This window comes from Populus trichocarpa, chromosome 13 (assembly GCF_000002775.5).
Source record: "Populus trichocarpa isolate Nisqually-1 chromosome 13, P.trichocarpa_v4.1, whole genome shotgun sequence".
Taxonomy (NCBI): Eukaryota; Viridiplantae; Streptophyta; class Magnoliopsida; order Malpighiales; family Salicaceae; genus Populus; species Populus trichocarpa.
This window is the reverse complement of record NC_037297.2, coordinates 11519461-11540498: the sequence shown is the minus strand read 5'-3', so window position 1 is coordinate 11540498 and position 21038 is coordinate 11519461. Positions and strand designations below refer to the sequence as shown.

Genomic DNA, 21038 nt, shown 5'->3' with positions numbered 1-21038 from the left:
ACTGTTTTTCCTTAATTCTGTGCCCGCAGCTCGCAAGGAAACTACTCAGTAGGTCCTTTATAACATTAATGACCTTAATTTTGTTAGAAATACTTGCACTTTCCATGTCTTACAAACTATGAGGAGCATAGATGTTTCATTTTTATGCAATAGACAACTATTTTCCTGATATTATGTGTTTCTATAGGATATAAGAAAATGATATGATAATTTCCTGTTGTTCTTTAATGCTTCTCATGCATTTGTTTCCTGGTTTGTGTTTCTGATTTTCATCTCTTCTTGTATACAGTCTGCAGAAAAACAAAAAATGGAATGCATAAGTACTATTCAGGGTAAATACCAGAACTTTTCTTTTTGTAGTTAATTGTTTTGAGCTAAGGGCATTGTCAGATCTAAATTTTCCTAGCAAGAATCTGTTCCTCGAGGCTCAAAAAAGAAACCAACAACTGCAATTTCAAATAAGTTTTCGTACTCTTCTCCACATCTGAATTATTACTATCCATGTTCTGTTTGTATGAATGATTTAACTTTGTGAAAATGGGAAAGTTCCAGAAAGGCGTGGCAGACTGGCTTTATAGTTTGTTCTGTATATTATACTCCTAAGCGGCTCTGCCCAAGGGGATTATATAAAAAACATTCAATTGATTGAAGAACTTGATGTATAGCTGTAAATTTCGCAGGTTATTTTGGTAGATTGGCATATCATTTCATTTTTTATTGTCTGCGATGCATTGTAGTAGTTTGCATCAGGCAACTCCATTTCTATTCTCTAAGGTGGGTTTGCAGTAGCAAGATATGAATTTACTATGCTAGCCTCTTCTCTTAGCTGTTTGCGTATGGTCTCGCATAAGTATTTTAAGAAAGCAATATGGTAGCCTTGTCATTCCCTTCTGCACTTGCATCCCTCACTGACACTCCAACCAAAGAATTTCATTTGCTGGTTTCTGTCTTGTCTGGCATCATTATGCGCAAAAGGCCTTTCAATTCTCTAGTCGTTGTTTGTAATCATTTTTTATTTAATCTCCAATACTTATCATCTTTGTTTGGTCCTGTAGAATTAGTCATCAGGGTGCTGATTTTATTATCTAATGTGCAGAGATTAGTCGACAATCAAAATTTGTAGAGAGCATGGCTGCATATAAAAACCAAAAGAAAGCAGCGATACGACTTGCTTTTGTTAACCTTTTGTGCTTCGAAGTCTCAGTGATGCGCAAAGAGTTCAATGAAACAGCTGGTAGAATTGCTTTCTACATCGATCCTTCTTCTATTTCTGCATAATTTATCCTTGTCTAATGTTCAAGTTCTCTGCAGGCATAAACTTTGATTGCCTTTATGGTAAAGGGGTTCTCTACATTCCATGTTTTTCCTTTTCTGTTTCATCATTTTCTCTATACCACCCTGCTGTTAGCGGGTCTTTCTGATGAGGATTCGTCAGCTGAATTAATTTTTAATTGAATCTGATGTAAGCCCTTTTAGCAATTAATTTTTCATGTTCACATGATCGCAGTGAAATCAACAATTGTTCGTATAAGGTAGTTGTACTGTTAGATTCAAACAGTGAATGTAATCCTGTCAGTTGATAGTATCAACTTCACAGGAAGAACACATTGTAGTAATTAGAAAGGGAAGTTCTGGTCTTTTCTTGATTTCTTCACTTATGTCCATCTTAGAACACTTGAATTTACATGTGGTATTAGTGTTGGCTTTCCCGAATATCATACATGCAACGAAGCGAAAATTATAAAATAAAATTATTCAGGAGTTTTTATGATTTTGTTAGATAAATTTAGAATTATTTAGAGATTTATTACTTGAAGATCTGATCTTCTTCGGCTTTGTATAATTCTTTAAAGGTTATGTTGTTACAAACCATAAGTTATTCAATTGTCCGACCTCCAACGGTAATCCATACAAACTACAGTAAGAAATCTTCTAAATTTCCATTTAGGAGAGAAGAATTAATATGTCTAGAATGTTTGTTCTAATTTTGTGTTTACGTAATTTTTCTGTCTAACAAACTACTTCCAAAAAAAAAAAGAGGCATAACTTACTATTTATAGGGAAATCTAAAAAACCTTATAATATCTATATATTAATTTAGGATAATTTTAGAAATTAACTCAATTAAGTCCTTACTTGATTTTTCTAGGTCTATAAATATAATCCATATATTGATTATATTATAATTCTTAATTTTTAAAATATATTTTAATCAAGTCATACTTAATTAAATTATCATAGTTTAATTTCTAACTAATAGTTTTTAATTTGTGTGATTCATTAGGTTCATAATATGTTGATCCAAATATGAATTATAATTATAATTAAATAATTTAATTTATTATCAATTAAATAATTGATTAATTTATATTTGAAGGTCAAGTATATTGTGTTATGATCCCCCAAATATTAGAAAAATCATTAGTGATTTGACTTAACTTTTCAGTTACCGGTTTCTTAATGTAATTAATATTATTTCATCAGTAATGTTTTGATTTAACATTAAAGCATGAAGTATGTCTGCCATGTTAAATCATCTTTGTTCTCTTCATAATAATCATTGATTGTTTGAATAAGATTTGGAACTCTTTTTAAATCTTATTCTATCTTAGCCAATAATTTATCAGTTAATACTATTTGAGAATAGATAAAATATTTTTCTTAATTCACCTAGGATAATAAATTCTCTCTTGATCATTCAAGTATATTTATATAGTTCATGTTATACCATTTTATGTCATTTCGTTATCTTAATTAAGATAACATGTAACAAGATTAAAGTATAAGATGAACTATATAAAATAACTTAGTGATCTTAAGTCTAAGTATCATTTATATAACCGTCGCGTGAGCCTTTCTATAAATATAGATGATCTCTCCATATAGAATTCTCATGTGGGTCAGTTTAATGTACATGTCTTATGACAAGTACCTACATATTAGTTCCAGGTATCATTTATACTTCAGCTTATGAAAACAATTGTTTCTTTTCATAAAGAAAAGAACATAATAAATATTAGTTTTTACGACTCTAATGAATATCCAATATTTAAGAGAGCATCAACCAATAACATTTCAGTAACAATACTTTAATGCAATATGAATCTTATAATTATAACAACTTTATAATTTTCATTGAAAAACATTTTTGTTCTATAAACTTTATCTTTACTGTAGATTCATTAATTTAATATTATATGAGTATTAAAGATAAATTAAACTAACAATTAGTATGTATATTTATATAAAGATAAAGATAAATTAAATTTTTATTAATAATAAATATATATTTATATAAATATAATAATAGCACGTATAACCAACTAATTGACTATACAACATATTAAAATAACAATTAACATGGGACAACCGGACAAACATCTTCTCAGTTGTTATGTAAAGATTTTAATCAATTGTTAAAACGAGGATTTTACAAAGATTTAGATTTTACTATTCTTATTTCCCCCATTTGTTAATTCATGTGGATGCTGGGCTGAGGGGGAGAAACTTCGAATGCAATATCCCAACTTCCAAAATCTCAAAACTCATAAAATAGTTATCTTCAACAATGAAATGCAAACATAATACATGAAAAGTCCAACTGTATGAGACTCGTACGTATCAGTTGGCTCCCAGAGACCAAACAATAAGAACATTAGGCTTGCTGAAAGATGTCCCAAAGGCAAGTAGAGTTTCCCTTCTTGGCAGCTGAATGGCATTTGACTTCAAACCCAGGTCCCAATATTGTCCTGAGATAAAATGTACCTTAAAAAAAAACAAATTAATTCAATACTTGTCCTACAAACTGCATGCAGGCTATTCAATTCCTGAGAGGCTGGAGGAGAACTGGAAGGCCTTTTACTGGCATGGCAAAAGAAGTGTACATAATCTTTTCGTTTGGAATCACTTTCTCCCATTTGACTCTGTTCACCAGATTGTGCATAAATACAAGAATCTCCAACCGAGCGTATTCTTTTCCTGCACACATAAAAGGTCCTCCACCAAAAGGTACAAATGTGTATGGTGCAGGGCCTTTCCCCTCAAATCTTGAAGGATCAAACTTCTCTGGATCTGGGAAATATTTGGGATTTTTGTGTGTTGAGTATACACTCCAATATGCCTGCAGATAAGTTCATATACATCATCGTTTAAGTTATTACATTCAAGATTTGAAGGGTGTTTCTGTTCATTGTATATTTATTTTTTCGTAAAATACCATTCTAACAACTTGTGAACGATGACATACCTTCCATCCTTTTGGAATGGTAAAACCTGCAAAAGAGAAGTCTGCTATAACCTCTCTAAATGTTCCTGAAACAGGTGGCGAGACCCTCAATACCTCACAAGCCACACTCCAAGAATACTTCATCTTTTGAACATCATCCCAATTCAACAACTCTCCAGGAGCTTTTGACATTGCAATCTCCTTCTGTTCTGTTAATCAAAAACCATATTGAATTTCAATTTATTAACCTTCCACAGCAATTTCATAATTTTCATTTCTATGTGATAGATAGGCCTTTGATAAGAAAAAAGCATAGCTAAATTGTATGCAATACAATATCAACATTATACATTTTAAGTGGATTAAAAGCCTTGGCAGAATATATATTATATGAGCCACGAAAATGGAAATTGTTAGCAACTAACTACCTACTGTACACATTCTAAAAATCAGTCTGTGTTGGCTTGCAAAGAATAAGGCTAATTAAGGATATTTACCTTCCAAAACCCCCTGATAGATATGGGGATACTCAGCAAGATAGTACATGACCATTGTGATTGCACTACTGGTTGTATCATGGCCGGCGACAAGTAAACCCAAAACCTTGTAAGCAATATCCCTTTCATTTAAAGGTTGTCCATTATCGTCCGATGCAAGAAGCATCAGGGTCAATAGATCAGTAGCTTCAGCACGTTCTTCATAATTCTCCGATGCTAGCTCCCCTTTCCTCTGCTTCATGATGGCTAGAAGCTCCTCGCGAATGATTTTTCCTCCTTTGACCGCACGGTAATAGGTTGTACCGGGAAAATTTATAGGTACTGACACAAGGCCATTAGTGACAAGATTGAAGTGATTTTCAAGCCTGCTAACATGAGCAGGATCCTTGATGTTCATAAACAATCTACAAGCCAGTGCAAAAGTGTATTTTTTGGACAATGGCAACACCCTTACTTGTTTGTATGGGGACCAATCTGCCTCCAAATGATCTTTCGCCATTGAATCCATAACAGGAATGTAATGTTTCAGAGCTTCTGGCTTGAGAATTTCAGGAAGAAATCTGCGCAATATGGTACTATCATCTTTGGAAGAGGTAACAATTTCCTCAGGAAAAGACAATATTCTCTGTATTGGGCGAGGCCACCAGGTGGTGACATACTTGTTTTCGCTCGAGAATAAAAACTTGTTGCCTGAGACACCACAGAACATAGCCAAATTATCTCCAAGAAGGGATGTATGAAACACATCCGTCGAGTATTTACTCATTCTATCATTTACGAATTTCTCAGGTGTTCCACTCCTGCCAGCTCTCACAAAGTCCCATGTTTCTCCGATGATCGGCCATCCTGTTTTTCCCGGCGGAAACTTGGCATTGGAGGATTTTCTTCTGTATGCTGAAACGACAAGATAAAGAGATATACAGAGTACAGCAGGAGGAAGGAGATATGAAAAGAGGAGTCTGAGATCCATGTCCATATACTTGGCCGCAACAACCAAAAGGATTATCAGCGGCATGGGGGGCACATCACGTTGCCATGGCATAGAAAAGGATGGTTGATATATATCAAAAGAAGAGGTCGATCAAGTCCTTTTGGTCAACTTAGATATTTTTGGCTGGTCAAAACTGGTTTGCTCAACGTTTCTCTTTTATGTTAGTGACTTCTCCGGTGCCGGGTCAGTCACGGTGGCGTACAGATACTTTAAATATTAAATTAAAAGAAATCTAAAAGATTTATTGATTTAACAGTGCATCCTCTCACAACAGTGTTCTGTCCCTCTTTCTGGTTTTTTAAAGAAGATTTTGTCAAACCTTTATTTTTAAAAATTATATTTTTTTTAATTTAATTTTTTTATATATTAAATTATAGGATTGAGAAAAGAAAAGAAAAATTATTAAAAAATAATATACGAGTGAAAATATTTGGTTCTGCACATTCTAGTAACTAAAATAGTTAATGTAAGCGTCAACAAGTTTTCTTTAATGAAAAGAATTTGATAGTGATGATTTTTTTTTATAAACATACTGACACATATAAAAATGCAAATAAAAAAACAACAAGCTAGAAAGACAAAATTAAAATCTAATAAGATTGTCACACAAAACCTTAATTCATAATTTTATTAGTTAATATTTCTCTTCAAGTAGTTTACTTTTCTAAGAGATTTACAATTCCTTAAATAAGCAAAAAAAAATTAATCTAAAAAAACATAAAAATAAAGGAAAAGAAATAAAAATCTTAAAAAACCAGGAAAAATAAAATTATTAAATATAATATTTAATTTTCTAAACTATAGAAAAAAATAAAAATAACTAAGAAAACAAATAATTTTTTTTTCTAAATACCCCTTTTGCATCATTCTCCGTGGGTTGAAAAGAAATCATTATCAAGTTCAAATTATTTCTGACTCAATCTCGTGGATATTCAATTAAAAGTTTCAAATTACATGCTCATTTTTTTTTATTAAAAACATCATATCTATCATGCTTAGTTTTTCCTAATAATGGAACCAATCTTAGTGTTAGAAAAATATTTGAAAATTTGGTTCGCAACTTTTATTTGAAGTACAAGAACATTAACTTTGAGTCCATCAATTCTAAAATTATCCTTAAACACATGTGAGGTACATCCTCCATAATATATTTCATCAAAAATCATCTTTGAAGTCACAAATAATTTGGTTCTTTTTTCATGGACATCACAAATGAAAAATTTCGCATCTAAATCTTCTCCTTCAACATCATCTTCATCATCCTCATCATCCTCATTGAATTTTTGTTAGCCCAAATATCTTTAATCATTTATGTATTATTTCTTTTGATGATAACAACATATTATTGCATTTAATATGTATATCAAAGTAATATTGCTATAGGAATTATTCTACATCAAATTGAAGTTATGGACTCCTTGGATGCAAACTTGAAGCCTATATATTTATGTAATCAAGTATTTAAAGGATCTTATTTGGCATCACAAAATGATTTTCATCATATCCTAAAATATTTTATCACTAAATTACCATGCAAAAATATTTTCAGTGAACAAAATATTACATAGTAAAAAATACCTCATGCAAAATTATTTCTTCATGATTTTTGGATCTCTCACTTAAATGAAGAGCATGATATTTATCATGTGCTCTTGCATTATAAAATATCTTATTTTCCACTTGTAGCTAAAAATCTCATCATGGGTTTCTATACCATTAATTTATTAAAGCTAAAGTATTAAACCTGTAATTATCAGAGAAATGTACAAAATACTCTCTTTTTCTCTCAAAACCCTAAATCTAGCCATTTCTAACACTTGCAAAAACACTTGGAAGAGCAAGAATTTCTTCTTTTTATATGATTTTCAGTAACAACTAGTTCTTGATATTTTTCTATATATACCCAATTGATTTTAAAGTAAAAACTCTCTTTACATATTCTTTTAAATTCTTAATTGTTCTTACTCTTAATGCTTTGATATTTCTCATTCTAAAAGCTTTGATCGGTCTCTTGTATTCTTTTGAAAAAGTTTGAATCTTTATTGTATCAAATTCACTTTTTACCTTTGTATGTTTGTTAGATTATATTTTCATAAAAACTTGAGCTTATATTTTATAATCTTTACTTGTGTGAGATGTGTTCATTCTTTTACGAGAGAAAAATTATTATAAAAGTATAAGTGACACCTGAACCATTTAGATATATTTTTTTATTAAAAAGCTAAAATAAAAAAGAGGTTTCAATCTAGATTCTATAAAAAAAGTTGTGTAATGTTTTTTAATCTAAACTTGTAAAAATATTTAAAAAATTATAATTGACATCAGCATATTAAAATGATTTAAAAACACCAAAATATATTAATTTAAAATAAAAATATAAAAAATATTTTTTAAAAAAAAAAACACTTTTAAAATATAAAAACAAACATGCCTCTGTATATTTTTTTTTTATCTTTAAATAGAGAGAGTGTGAAATAATCTTTTTAGTTCGTACGAAAGTAAATTTTTGGTTAAAAAAGGATAACAAGATTTGAACACCCCCTTCCGGCGGCAGAAAAATAGTCAATTCTAGGTATATAATATTACATTATATTATTTAATTTTGATTTTGAATGTAGTTATTTGACTGTGGAATAGGTTTAATGAAATTAAAGGTTTATGTTGGATTATTTTATTTTGCAAAGATACGTTTAGAGTTTTAATTTGGGCAATTGGGTCCTCAGTTTGATTTCTTAGATAGTAGAAGTGCATCTGTCTACAATTAACCTGATTTTTATTTATTTTAAATTTTTACTTTCAAGGGGAGGGGAATAATTAAGTAGCACCTTCCTATTGATTACAATTCCATATAAAAAGAAAAATTTATTAAAAACTTGAGAAATATTAAAAAAAAAAAAAACCAAAACAGTTTGTTAAAAACTTTTGCTGATTTTTTTTATATTTTTAGAAATTAATTTTTTGATTTTTGTATTTACATTATAATTCTTACTCATTTTTTTAAAATTTATGCTAAAAGGTATTTTTCTTGTATTTTTTGCTGAGTTTTTATTTTATTTTAAAAATCCAAAGAAATATATTAAGAAAGAAACAACTTTGATTTATGTAAAAATTATAACATCTTGAAAACATAAAATAAAAAGTTTCAAGGAAACATTAAACTGAAAAAATATTCTTATGAAGAAATACACAAATTGAATCAAGTATGTTTTTATTGATAGATAATTTTATCCTTCATCGATGAAGGGAAAAGATAAAATATTTTTTCTAAAAAAATAAAGTAAAAATTTAAAATAGAAAATAGAAAAAAAATTAGTAAATAAATAAAAATTAAAGACTTGATTTTGGTAAAAATTAAATAAATAAAAATTAGAAAATATTAAAATATTTATATCATTTTTTATATCTTTTCAAAATTTTAATATTTTTTCAAAAAAGAAATAAATAGAAAACTCACATGTGCCCTCCATTTCTTAAAAAATTAAAGAAAATTAAGTTGATCATAGACAGATGTCTAATGAACTAAACTATAAGGACTCAATTGCTCAAATTAAAACTTGAAGGATGTGTTTGTCAGAATTCTATACAGAAAGAGCTTCTAGTATCATTAAACCCTGCAAATATAAAAATTAATTAATATTCATTGATTTCGAAATTGCAGAAATACTAAAGCCCCTAGGTTGATTATTCTACTAAAAACAGATAAAGTAGCTGTACAAGGAACGCCGTCACTATTTGAATTTCTATAAAACAATTATATTAGGCTAGTATTAAAGGGTAGTATATACTTTTTAAATCCGGCCCGGTCCAAGGTCTGGGTTCCTAGTTTTAACTAGGTTACCGGGTCGTTCGGATCAATTCTTTTTTTAAAAAAAATCAAAACGACGTCATTTTAGTAAAAACAAAGTCAACGGGTTGCAACCAGGTTTTTGACCGGGTCGCCGAGTCATACCGGATTTTTTTTCCCCTGTTTTTTTTTAACCCGGCCCAGTTCCAGCCTCGAGTCGACCCACCAGGCCGGTTCGGGTTTTAAAACTACATGTAGGATTATACAGTGCATGTGTGGATCAAATGTGAATAGCAAGTTCATTTTATCAATAGATTAAGATTTAATTTAATTGGTGTCTACATACAATAAGTATCCCATTTAATCATTATTTATTTTTCAATTAGAGCAAATTAATCATAAAATTATAATGATTATTTAAGAATTTGAAGATATTATTCCATGCTTGTGCTATGCTGCGAGAGGACCGACTAGAACTCATGAATTTTTTTTAATATTATTATTAAACTTGAAAATATAATTTTTTGTGATTGTTAAAACAAGTTAATTTTTTTTTATCAAAATAGTATATTTATATTTTATGTGATTAAAAGCTAAAAATATCATAAATATTATTTAATCATGTTCCAAAAATCTATTTAAATATTTTAACAATAAACAACGGGTTTCAATTTTATAAATAAGTTATTATAGTATTATTGTTTTCAGATCAAATACATAATATTTGAGAAAATTATTAAAATTTAAATAAAAATTTATAATAATAACCCTATCAAATTTAATATTAATGAGTAAGTAAATTTGTTAAAAAAATTTGAAGTGCAAGGAAAAAAAAAAGCCAGCAAAAGGCTAGGTCCGTGTGTGCGTATCAAGTCAAGTTCATGCATGCTTGAGGCTAGGCCTGCAAACAAACCATAAAAAAAAAAAACCCTTGTCCGATAATGATATCTTAGGAGATTATTATAATTTATTAATTAAAATATATCATATTTCCATTAAATATAGCCATATATTACAACATTAACACAACAAACCCTAAGAAAAAAAATTATTTTAATCTTGAAAGATGTAACTTAGCTGATCAGGCTCTATGTTTGCTCCCTACAGATCATCAGTTTGATTTCCACAAACCTTAAAGTCACTGGAGGCTTATATAGTCGTTAACTTCAGGGCTCGTGAAATTATTTAAGGTGCGTGCAAGCTGACCCGAACACCCACGTTAATAAAAAAATTATTTTGCTATGGTTTTTCTAGTCAAGCAAACAAACCATAAAAACAATAATATAAAAAACAGAACCCGGTTCATCAAACAACAAACAATGTTTACCAGACCTGCTTGGTTTCTTTATAGAGTTTCTTTCTACCACCAAAGCTTAATCTTAGTTTTCCATGTCCATCAACGTATTCTCTTTTTGCAAAAACCCTAAAATCCTATATATACATGAAATTAAGTTTAGTAATGAAAAGAAAAAGGGAAAGTATATACAATGTCTTAAATTAGAGTTAATAATGTTAAAAATCCATCTCAACCCAATAACATAAGCTGTTAAGGAAGATCCAATATATAATATATATTATTCTTTTACATTATAAGTTAGAAACTAGTCAACTCAGTCAGAAAAAAAAATTCAAAGATATCACAAGCTTGTTCTTATAATTGATTTAATGTCCAAATTTCTCTTATAATTGTTGATAAAAAAATAAAAATAAATCACTAATCTACACCTCTCCCTCTCAACGAATATCCTCCATTAACTATAGATCATGAGTCCCTCTCTTCTCTCTCTAACTAGCCACACCATCATCAACCTTCCCTTTATTCTCTCCCCTAAGTTATTCGTTTTGTTTATTTTTATGTTTCAAAAATGTTTTTGAAAAAATTTAAATTTATTTTATTTCTTTGTTTATATTAAGATTTTTTAGTGTTTTCAAATTATTTTGATGTGCTAATATCAAAAATAATTTTTTTTAAATAAAAAATATTATTTTAATATATTTTCAAGTGAAAAGCACTTTAAAAAACAACTAGACTCCCAAACAAACTCAATTTAACAGCTAAAGAAAATAAATTCACTCAATAAATTTGAAGATTAGTCACGTAACATATCTTGAAATCTTTCCAAAATCTCTCTAGACCTACAAATTTTCAAAGTCAATATTAGAGCTTTAATAGACCCATAATGAACCCATTATCGAATTTCAAAGCTTATCCTGAAAAATCCATGAGAGATCCATAATTTTTTTTTGTTGGCATTTGATCAGAAGCCCCATCAGCAACGAATATCCACAAACAACAAATCCTACAAGTAATTAAAGTGGTCCGCAAATCAAATTTCAAACATGCATTTTGCCAAACACCTTGCGTCCATAGTCCACATCTGCGTAGTTGAATTAATGATCCATTAAAGTGTTGTGCAAAAACATGTTCTTCGAAAACTCATAGCAAGCCATGGACCTGTAGATAAATAAATCCAGTTGTATTCTTGTGTGTGTGGATTAAAAACCTATAAAAAAGCTCCCAACTCGGAAGGATATGGAGGGCAAAAATCAATTGCGATAATTGGGATTATGATTCAGTTATGCGAAATATTTATTTAATTACAGAAGTTGGAACAACCATTTTGTTTTTTATTCTAATGTGTTTATTTATTTATTGCTATTGTGAATTGAGATCTTTTCATCTTCCTTGAGGCGTGATGGACCGTGTTTCTAAAATTAATATTTGACAAGTACCCTTACAATACTTGTATTTAGATTAAATTTACACAATATATAGAAGAAATTACATGAAGATTAAAAATAACAGCAATAAGACTATCAGGACATGACTTTTTTCATAATCAAATTTTGGACCTCCCAAATTTATTTATAAAAAACGTATTTTTTATTTTTTATTAAGAAAATCAAAAAATATTTCGGGACATAAAAAGATAAGCCTTCAAGCTGCAAAATACCAGAAGAATAACTAAATTGAGATGTTTTGACAAGATGAGATGAATAAATGAATGAAATTGACGTTGAAATCCAAACTTCATCAAAATTGAAAGAATTAATTAAGTCTAAGGATTTAATTAAACCTCTAACATGTTTAATGACTTATTTAAAGACTTAATTGAAGAAAAATATTTGAAGGTCAATTGGAAAAAAATTGAAAGAATTAATTAAGTTCAAGAACTTAATTAAACTTCTAATGGGTTTTGTAGATTCAATCAAGGACTCAATTGAAGATAAAATTAAGTTTGAAGGCCTAATTCGTATCAATTCGCAAAGATTGGAAGATTAGGGATACAATTGAAACTTTAAAATGATAAATTGATGCAATCAGAGGCTTAATTGAAACAAAAATTGAAATATAAAGTTCAATTAAGGACCACATTAAAGAAACTCGAAACCAAAAATCACTTTATAAAAAGCGTTGAAATTCGAGGATCCAATTGAAGAAGGTTAAGGGAGAAATTGTAAGGACACTACCAGAATTAACAGTTTTACTGACGAAATTTTCTATCGGTATTTACACTAACAATTTGTCGGCAATAAATTTACCGACAGATTTATGGACGGAAATCGTTTATCGGTAATCCATTCGTCGGTAATGTCATTTCTGTCAGCATTTATGTCGGTAAAAACAAAAACACCAATGATTTTACAGACGGAAAATGCGTTCCAAAAAAATTACTCGCTTTTAATACATCAACAAAATTATTTTGCCAGTGATTGACAGTGGCATTTATTGCAATTTTATTTCAACCATTTGTAAAATACCGACGGAAATAATTCCGTCGGTGATGTAACAATGTTGTAGTGGCATATGAAGTAAATTGTTCCCCTCACCTCTGGAATATACCGACGGATTGTGTCCATCAATATATCCGTATGTAATAATTAAAAAAATCTTTTGAACAAAAAAAAAATTGTATAAAATTGAAATATGTAAAAATAAACTTGAATAATATAAAATTCAAATATTCATTACAAATTTATATGTTCAAATAAAAATTAAATTAGAATAATAGAGGCGTTGGAGGAGGAGGAGGTTGGTAGTTCCCGAGACTATATGGCCAAAAAGAGGGCGCACATGTACCACCTATATGTGATCTCATATCTATGACCATTTGGTGGAGTTGTTTATTATCTGTCGAGAGTTGCTCATATTTTTCGGTAAGATGAATTGTATGTTGTCGCAAGGCCACGAACTCTTGAGACTGGGTGCTCGATACCGATTGCGAACTCCCAATGGTTGAGAGACACTACGGGTTGTCCGTAAATTCTCGGTCGTAGTGTTGGAGAGTCCGCATACTCGATTTCTATCGGGTCCACCAGACGATCCTACCTCCATCCATAAATCCAGATCAAAATCCGGGTGGATCGAAGGATTGTCCTCGTATCTCTCCCTCAACCGACTGTTATATGTTTCCTGGAAATAAAAGCATCAAATTCAATTCAAGAAAATAATAACTTATAAAAGAAAATGATTGAACGAACATACCACAAAATGTTGAGCGTAGTTGTTGACGAACTGTTGTACCCCCTTTTGATGGTCTTCACTCCGCACATGTGTCTACACAAAAAAGCTCAATTGGGCTAAACTTACGTCCAAGAGTCGTAACGTGTAAGAAAAAAATGTTGCAAGTTAAATGTATTTATAAATAACAACAAATTAATTAAAGATAGATGTGATTAAAATTAATCTCACTATCTACTTTGCATGCAAAACGAAAGGAATGGAGCCACCAGTGTGTGTGGGGGTAATCGAGCCATGGATTTGGCGGTATTCCTTTCCTTCCACCAGCAGCATCCAGCGTCCTATCTTCAGCTGAGAGCCCACTGAAGGATTTATGTTTTTTTCAACAGGAGCCATGACAGTTCATTCTTCCAGCAGTGTCACCTACTCTGCACCATGAGCATCAGTCACGCCATTGCTAGCAGAGGATCGATTTCATTCCAGCAACAGAAAATCTTCTTCATCAACAAACCTCACTAGCGTTCTCTCCAGCAGTTCTTCTGCACCGTGAGCAGCAACAGTAGCAGCAGCGTTGCAGTCTCCCAAAACCGGTTTAGCAAAGTTCATGAGGAATGTAGTGTTTTGTTTTTTGAAAGTAGTCATGACAGTTTAATTGTTCTTGTTTGGTAAAGAAATAATATAATGGAAAAAGTCTGCATATGTTTTAAGTATTATGGGGAAAAAAAAAAACAAAAAGAGAGAGAGAGGTGCTGGTATAATTTTTCGTTTGATCTTTAAAATTCTGAGGGCTTTCTTCTTTATGGATTTGGGTTTTTAATATTTTTTTTTTTTTCGGCTTTGAAAGGAAGGTTGGGCCATTAGGTTCTAGTAAAGCTTGTTTCTGTGTTAAGATTATTTTTTTTCCTCTCGTATTTGAAATTATAAACTCCACACGAGGTATTTTTTATTATTAAATAAGTTAATTTTTTTTTTAACACAAACAATACATTTTTCCTTTAAAAAAATGCATTTAAATATTTTTATTGCAAATAGTCAAATCTCTCAAATAAAAATTATATTTACATAAAAAAAATAAAGAAATACATGGCATGATTTAGTATCTTTGCATACTAAAATTCCAAGAAAAGTAGTTTTTATTTTGCATGCATATTTCAGTTGATAATTAATTTATTAAAGTTATGAGAATTTAACCTATATTTCAAAAACACCAAAAAATTATTTTGTTTTTTTAATATTAGAGATTATAAACTTATACGTGTATTCCTGATATTGAATAAAAAAATAATGTATTTTATTTTTATGTTTTGACTTTAAAATGGCTATAGGCTTGACCTCTAAAGTTATAGTCCACTCTACTGGGATGGACTGATTTTAATCATTAGACAGACCAACGGTTAGAAAACACAATATTATCTTAGTTTATATTAAACAAATAAATAATACAGCTTATATTAGGTAAGAAATACTAGGGATAATGCGTACTCTCTATATACATTCAGTTCTTTTATCAAAAATATAAAAGCAATTAAGGAATAAAATATTACTGATAAAGAACAACAATTTTTTATATTTTCCACGCTTCTCATCACCAGAAAGATCCTAATCCAACAGGATAATCTTCGTGACGCTTACTCACATGCAACAACTGTCTCCAAGGAAACCACGTACAATGTTATTCTGCCTGTCTATCCATTCTTCATTATAGTTGCCACCATGACCAGTTTTACCCAAGCACCAATGGTTTATCTACTCGAGGCTTGTGGAATGAGGTTGGAGGAGAATTGGAAGGCCATTTACCGGCATGGGAAATGAAATATTCAAAACCTTCTCTTCTGGAATAATTTTCTCCCATTTAAATTTCGTTACGACATTGTGCATAAAAACAAGAATCTCCAACCGAGCATACTCTTTCCCCGCACACATTCGAGGACCTCCTCCGAAAGGAACGAAAGTGTAAGGTGCAGGGCCACTTCCTTCGAATCTTGAAGGATCAAATCTCTCTGGATCTGGAAAATATTTGGGATTTTTATGTGTAGAATGCACACTCCAATGAACCTGCAAGTTGGCGGATACAAAAATATTAAACTTCATTAATCACAATGAAGCTGCTATGCAGTTTGGATGGGCATTGTACAACTACTTTTTCTTCACTACTGAGCCATAAGCTCTAGCTCGGCAGGAGGTCATGTTCTTCTTCCGATGAGCAACATCCAAGAATTTTCATCGTTCCAATTTTCAATAAGCAAAAGGGATCATCATCTCTAATTACAGTAAGCAAAATACTCATCAGGAACTAGTCTTCAAGCACTTGACATTAACTAATACTCACCTTCCATCCCTTTGGAATGATAAAACCAGCATAAAAGAAATCAGTTATAGCCTCTCTGAAAGCTCCTTGAGAAGGCGAAGAAAACCTCATCGCCTCGCAAACCACACACCAAGAATACTTCATCTTTTGGACATCGTTCCAATTCAATAACTCTCCTGGAGCTTTAGACATTGCAATCTCTGTTTGTTCTGTGAAGAAAACACCATTGAGTTGCATTCAATTATACTTTCGAGTAGTATACTGATTCTCCTTCATATGCTGAAAAAACTTATATCCAAAGAACAAATATCATAAAATGAAGAGACTTGTATCTAGGAATTAATTAATACCAAGAACAAGGCATTAGACATCCCATATAAAGTACTGTCATGAATGATAGTAAAAATATTCAACAACAACAACAGGATGGAGAGAAATACCATACCCTTCAAGACCTTTTGATAGATACAGGGGTGTTGGGCAAGATAGTACATGACCATTGTGATTGAACTACTGGTTGTATCATGGCTGGCGACAAGTAAGCCAACAATCTTATTAGCAATCTCCTTGTGATTCATAGTTTTCCCATTGTCATCTGATGTAATTAGCATGCGAGTTAATAAATCAATAGCTCCCGCGTCATCTTTGTTGTCTGATATCAGCTCTCCTTCCCTCTGTTTCATAATTGCTAACAGCTCTTCACGAATCATTTTGCCTCCTTTGATTGCCCTGTTGTAAGTTGTACCAGGAAAATTTATAGGAACTGAAACTAGGCCATCTGTAACCAGAGCGAACTGATTTGCAAGTCTGGTTACGTGGTCGGGATCTCTGATTCTCATAAACAACCTACAAGCTAGTGCAAATGTGTACTTTTTAGACAATGGAAACACTCTAACTTGTTTGTGTGGACACCAGTCTGCCTCCAACTGCTCCCTGGCCATGGAATCCATAATAGGAATGTAATGCTGCAAAGCTTCTGGCTTGAGAAATTCAGGCAGAAATCTGCGCAACGCAGCAGTCTCTTCTATGGAAGAGTTATCAACATGCTCAGGAAAGTAGATGATTTTCTTTATTGTGCGTGGCCACCAGGTAGCGACATACTTGTTTTCGCTTGAGAACAGAAATTTGTTCCCTGAAGCACCACAGAACACAGCCATATTATCCCCAAAAAGGGAAGTTTGAAAAACCTCTGTAGAGTACTTTTTCATTCTATCATTAAAGAACTTTTCAGGAGTTCCTCGTTTTCCTGCCATCACAAATCCCCACGCTTCCCCAATGATTGGCCATCCTATTCTTCCAGGAGGAAACTTGATGTTGGAGGACTTCTTCTTGTAGACCAGAAAGATGAGAGAAAGTGATATGGAAAGGGCAACAAGGTGAATGAAATATGGAAAGAAGAGATCATCCATGTCTCAACACTTTGCTAAACATCCTCTAGGCATCAACATGCTTTGTGCTCATCTTCTTTTCGACAAATCTAACGCCATTACAAGTGCAATAATTATTTTCTACAAAGCTTCAACATCAACTCAAGATTACTAAAACAAAAGCACTTTCTTGCCTAGTTATTTCAAGTGAAACGGTTAGAATGTAATATCAGAACCCAGAGAAACAAAAGGCAAGTTGCATCAGCTACCTGGGGTTTTTTTGTGAAACCACCTTGGCAAAGCCAGTGAGGAAGAAAATGAACATTCATGAGCACGAAGAAAGCCAAATCCTCCTCTGTTTATGGAGCAACTAAAATCTCATGAGTGAAAGTTGAAAGTTCTTCAAGTAATTTTCTGATTTATAAAATTGAATTTCATAGCATGGTTTGGAATTTGACATCTCTCTTTTTTCAATATGTTGTTGAAGATGGATAGGGAAAGCATGGAGACAGAATTTAACATCGATGTCATGCACCAAGGGGGTAAGGTAGATAAGATATTTAACAATTATTTTATGACTTGTGGGGTCAATGTTTTTGACAAACCTAAACAATACCCCCAAACTATGATTAAACTATAATTTAACCCCATAATTATTTGAAATTAAATTAAAATTTTCTTCTAATTTCAGAAATAATTAGTTAGTCCCTTTATCAATGTTTATCGTCTTTAATTGAATATTACTTTGTTACAAAAAATTTATTTTCATTTCTCATCAATTTTTCTATATTTTCTATTTTTTTTGCTTCTTCTATTTGTTAAAAAAATATTGCATAAATTGGGGGGAAACCTTGAAATAGACAAAAAAAAAATTATTGAGTTACAAATAGATTTAGGAACATAGAGACTAATTAATTAGTTTTTGAAATTAGAGAGACTATTTAATTTGTTTTTTTTTTTAATGATGGAACTACTTCTTAATTTACTCCCAAGCTTAGTTAACATATTTTTGTAACAATTTTGATTTCTTAATCGAGCCTTTTGCTAGGATTATTACAAAATAATGTCACTTTTTAAGGGAAAAAAATACAATTTGAATGGAATCAATAATCATTCATAGATGGGAAGACTTCATAGTGAATTTTTGAAATTAAAAGGATAAGTTAATAAACAAAATTATTTTATAAAAAATATTATTAGATAACATTTTTAAGGTTATTTCACTCCTTTTCTTTTTCAGTCCTACACTCATTTTGAATTAGGTAAGTTAAGATGAATTTTGATTACAATCCTATCAAGCAGATCTTATGCCAAGCTTTGGGATCAAATTTGATGTTTTATCCTTTACAATAACTTTTAATATATATTTATTGTCTATTAAAATTATTGTATAAGATCTCTTTGTAATAAAAAGTTATTAAGCCATACCATTTTACATATATAGAAATTAAAAAAAAAATCATACTTACACCTCATTTCCTTATAAAAAAAACTTTGATTTTTTTTTCATCATTAGAATCATACCCTTCAATTTGGGCCATCATTTTCTTATATTTTCTTTCTTTCACCCTTAATTCTTTCTACTTGGCTTGAAACCAAAGCAAATAATTGATCACCATGTTATGTAGTTGATTCACTCTAGTAACCCTATGTTTATACCAATGCAAGGATATTTTAACTAAATACAAACAATAAACATACATGCAATAAAGTAGTTAAAGTTTCATAAAATAACTTAGTTCAATAGTAACTCATACTTTATCAGGTATTTAGTAGTTATTTTTATAGCTTCTAAAATCTTAGGCTTTCTAAACAATGTGCTCTTAAGCACCAAATCCATATTCACAACCTTGAAAGCATGAATATCTCCATCTTTTTTTCCTCTTAACTTCTATGTAAAGTGCTAGCATATATTTCAACATAGAAAACATATCTTCCATTTTTACAATTATCAACCTTCCATTGACTATATATTTGAGCCTTTGATGCAAAGATGATTCCACCGCTCCCACAACATATATCTAGGGTCATCCTAACAACATATTATAGAAAGGTTGAATATAAATTACTTGTAGAGTGACCTAAATTATTATAGCTCAATGACCAAGTCTACATCGATGTCATCGATCATTTGCCTTGATGAACCATTACAAAGGCTCACCATCATGTTACTTAGATATATATGGGATACATCAACTACTAAACAATCCAAGATGTTTCTTGGAAGCGTATTAGAGCCAGACCATTATCTATCAATACTTTGGATATGACATAATCTTTATACTTGATCGTGGCATGCAATAACTTATTGTATCAAATGCATTTCAGACCTGATTCATCTTTATAAAATATAGGTAATTGATGGCTTGGATTCTTTCCACTAAATACTTCATGAAATTATATATTATATCTTGAGGAACATATGCTTTATTAAAAACCTCATAAAGAGCCTATTGATATGATTTCGAACTCAAGATGAGAGAGAGTATGGATATCCATACTAGGTATTTTTTAGTCAGTCAACCATGTTGTAGCCATTATGTTTCATCAATTTGAGAAACTCAGTGGCTTCCTCGTTATATATTGGCTTATAGACTTTGTCATATTATGCAACCACTTTCACTACCCGTTTTTTTACCTTCTTTTGCCTTTTTTACTTTTTTAAAGTAAAACATCTTTCATTCTTGTCAAACCCCCAACTTTAGTCTATATGATCTGTATGATAGGGTTTGACTCCTTATTATTAAAGGTGTATTCATAATTATAAGGAAAATATTGATAGTTACTAGTGATCATATAAGTTGGGCTAAATTAAATCATTCTTTGAAGACCATTCTATATTGGTTTGAAGACCATTCTATATTGGTTGATACCTACATACCTTTATTTTTTTAATATTTACTCATTAAAGGATAACATCCTCACCTTATCATTAATCATACTATTCTTAAATTGTAACATACATATGATAATCATGGTCGTAGCTTCATAATGGAATTCATTATAGTTATCGATATTGTGTCGTGACTCATGATGAAACATATAGTACTCATCAAGATTCTCAATAGCCTATGTTTTGAAAGGTGCCCTTATGTAATTTTCTTGGGATAACATGTCAAACAAAATTCCCATTGTCATCTTCAAGATGGCTTTTTTTCTATCATACTCAGCATCATACAATATCATACTTACACTTCATTCCTTTATAGCAACGTGGTTTGGTAAGGGGTTTGTGTTCATATTTGGGGCATTCTAGCCCCCATCAAATGTTATCCAACCCCTCCTAATAAGATGGATGATCTTGTATTTGAATACATTATAATTATCAATGTTATGCCCAACAATTAGAATGGTATTCACATTTAAAGTTAGATTTGTGCCAATAAAGGTAAGGTGGATGAAGG

At 30.8% G+C, this 21038-nt stretch overlaps 2 protein-coding genes across 3 annotated transcripts; both read right to left on the bottom strand.

Moving 5' to 3' along the window:
- Positions 1-3528: 3528 nt before the first annotated feature.
- On the bottom strand, positions 3529-5871 carry LOC7494429 (beta-amyrin 6-beta-monooxygenase). The gene is made up of 3 exons (XM_002319884.4): positions 4723-5871; positions 4247-4434; positions 3529-4120 (listed from the first exon to the last, which is right to left on the bottom strand). Exons 1-3 carry the CDS (start codon positions 5762-5764, stop codon positions 3821-3823), a joined length of 1530 nt encoding a protein of 509 aa, XP_002319920.4. The 5' UTR covers positions 5765-5871; the 3' UTR covers positions 3529-3820.
- A 9506-nt stretch (positions 5872-15377) lies between these two features.
- Positions 15378-18148, bottom strand: LOC18104396 (beta-amyrin 6-beta-monooxygenase). Of its 2 annotated transcripts, XM_024583409.2 has the most exons (4): positions 17904-18148; positions 16713-17744; positions 16289-16476; positions 15378-16014 (listed from the first exon to the last, which is right to left on the bottom strand). In XM_024583409.2, the coding sequence occupies exons 2-4, from the start codon at positions 17674-17676 to the stop codon at positions 15706-15708; spliced, it is 1461 nt and encodes a 486-aa protein (XP_024439177.1). In that variant the 5' UTR covers positions 17677-17744; positions 17904-18148; the 3' UTR covers positions 15378-15705. The 2 variants fall into 2 exon arrangements, with proteins under 2 accessions (XP_024439177.1, XP_006376223.1); XM_006376161.3 differs by having other exon boundaries at positions 16713-18148.
- Between the last annotated feature and the right edge of the window lie 2890 nt (positions 18149-21038).

What these genes read in the sequence shown, in the direction of transcription:
- LOC7494429 (XM_002319884.4), bottom strand. Translation starts at nt 5,764, where the DNA reads ATGCCATGGCAACGTGATGTGCCCCCCATGCCGCTGATAATCCTTTTG. An exon ending in CTATCAGGGGGTTTTGGAAG is followed by an intron (nt 4,435 to 4,722) that starts GTAAATATCCTT and finishes TTTGATTAACAG; the next exon opens with AACAGAAGGAGATTGCAATG. An exon ending in CCATTCCAAAAGGATGGAAG is followed by an intron (nt 4,121 to 4,246) that starts GTATGTCATCGT and finishes ACTTATCTGCAG; the next exon opens with GCATATTGGAGTGTATACTC.
- LOC18104396 (XM_006376161.3), bottom strand. Translation starts at nt 17,676, where the DNA reads ATGGATGATCTCTTCTTTCCATATTTCATTCACCTTGTTGCCCTTTCC. An exon ending in CTATCAAAAGGTCTTGAAGG is followed by an intron (nt 16,477 to 16,712) that starts GTATGGTATTTC and finishes TTTTCTTCACAG; the next exon opens with AACAAACAGAGATTGCAATG. An exon ending in TCATTCCAAAGGGATGGAAG is followed by an intron (nt 16,015 to 16,288) that starts GTGAGTATTAGT and finishes GCCAACTTGCAG; the next exon opens with GTTCATTGGAGTGTGCATTC.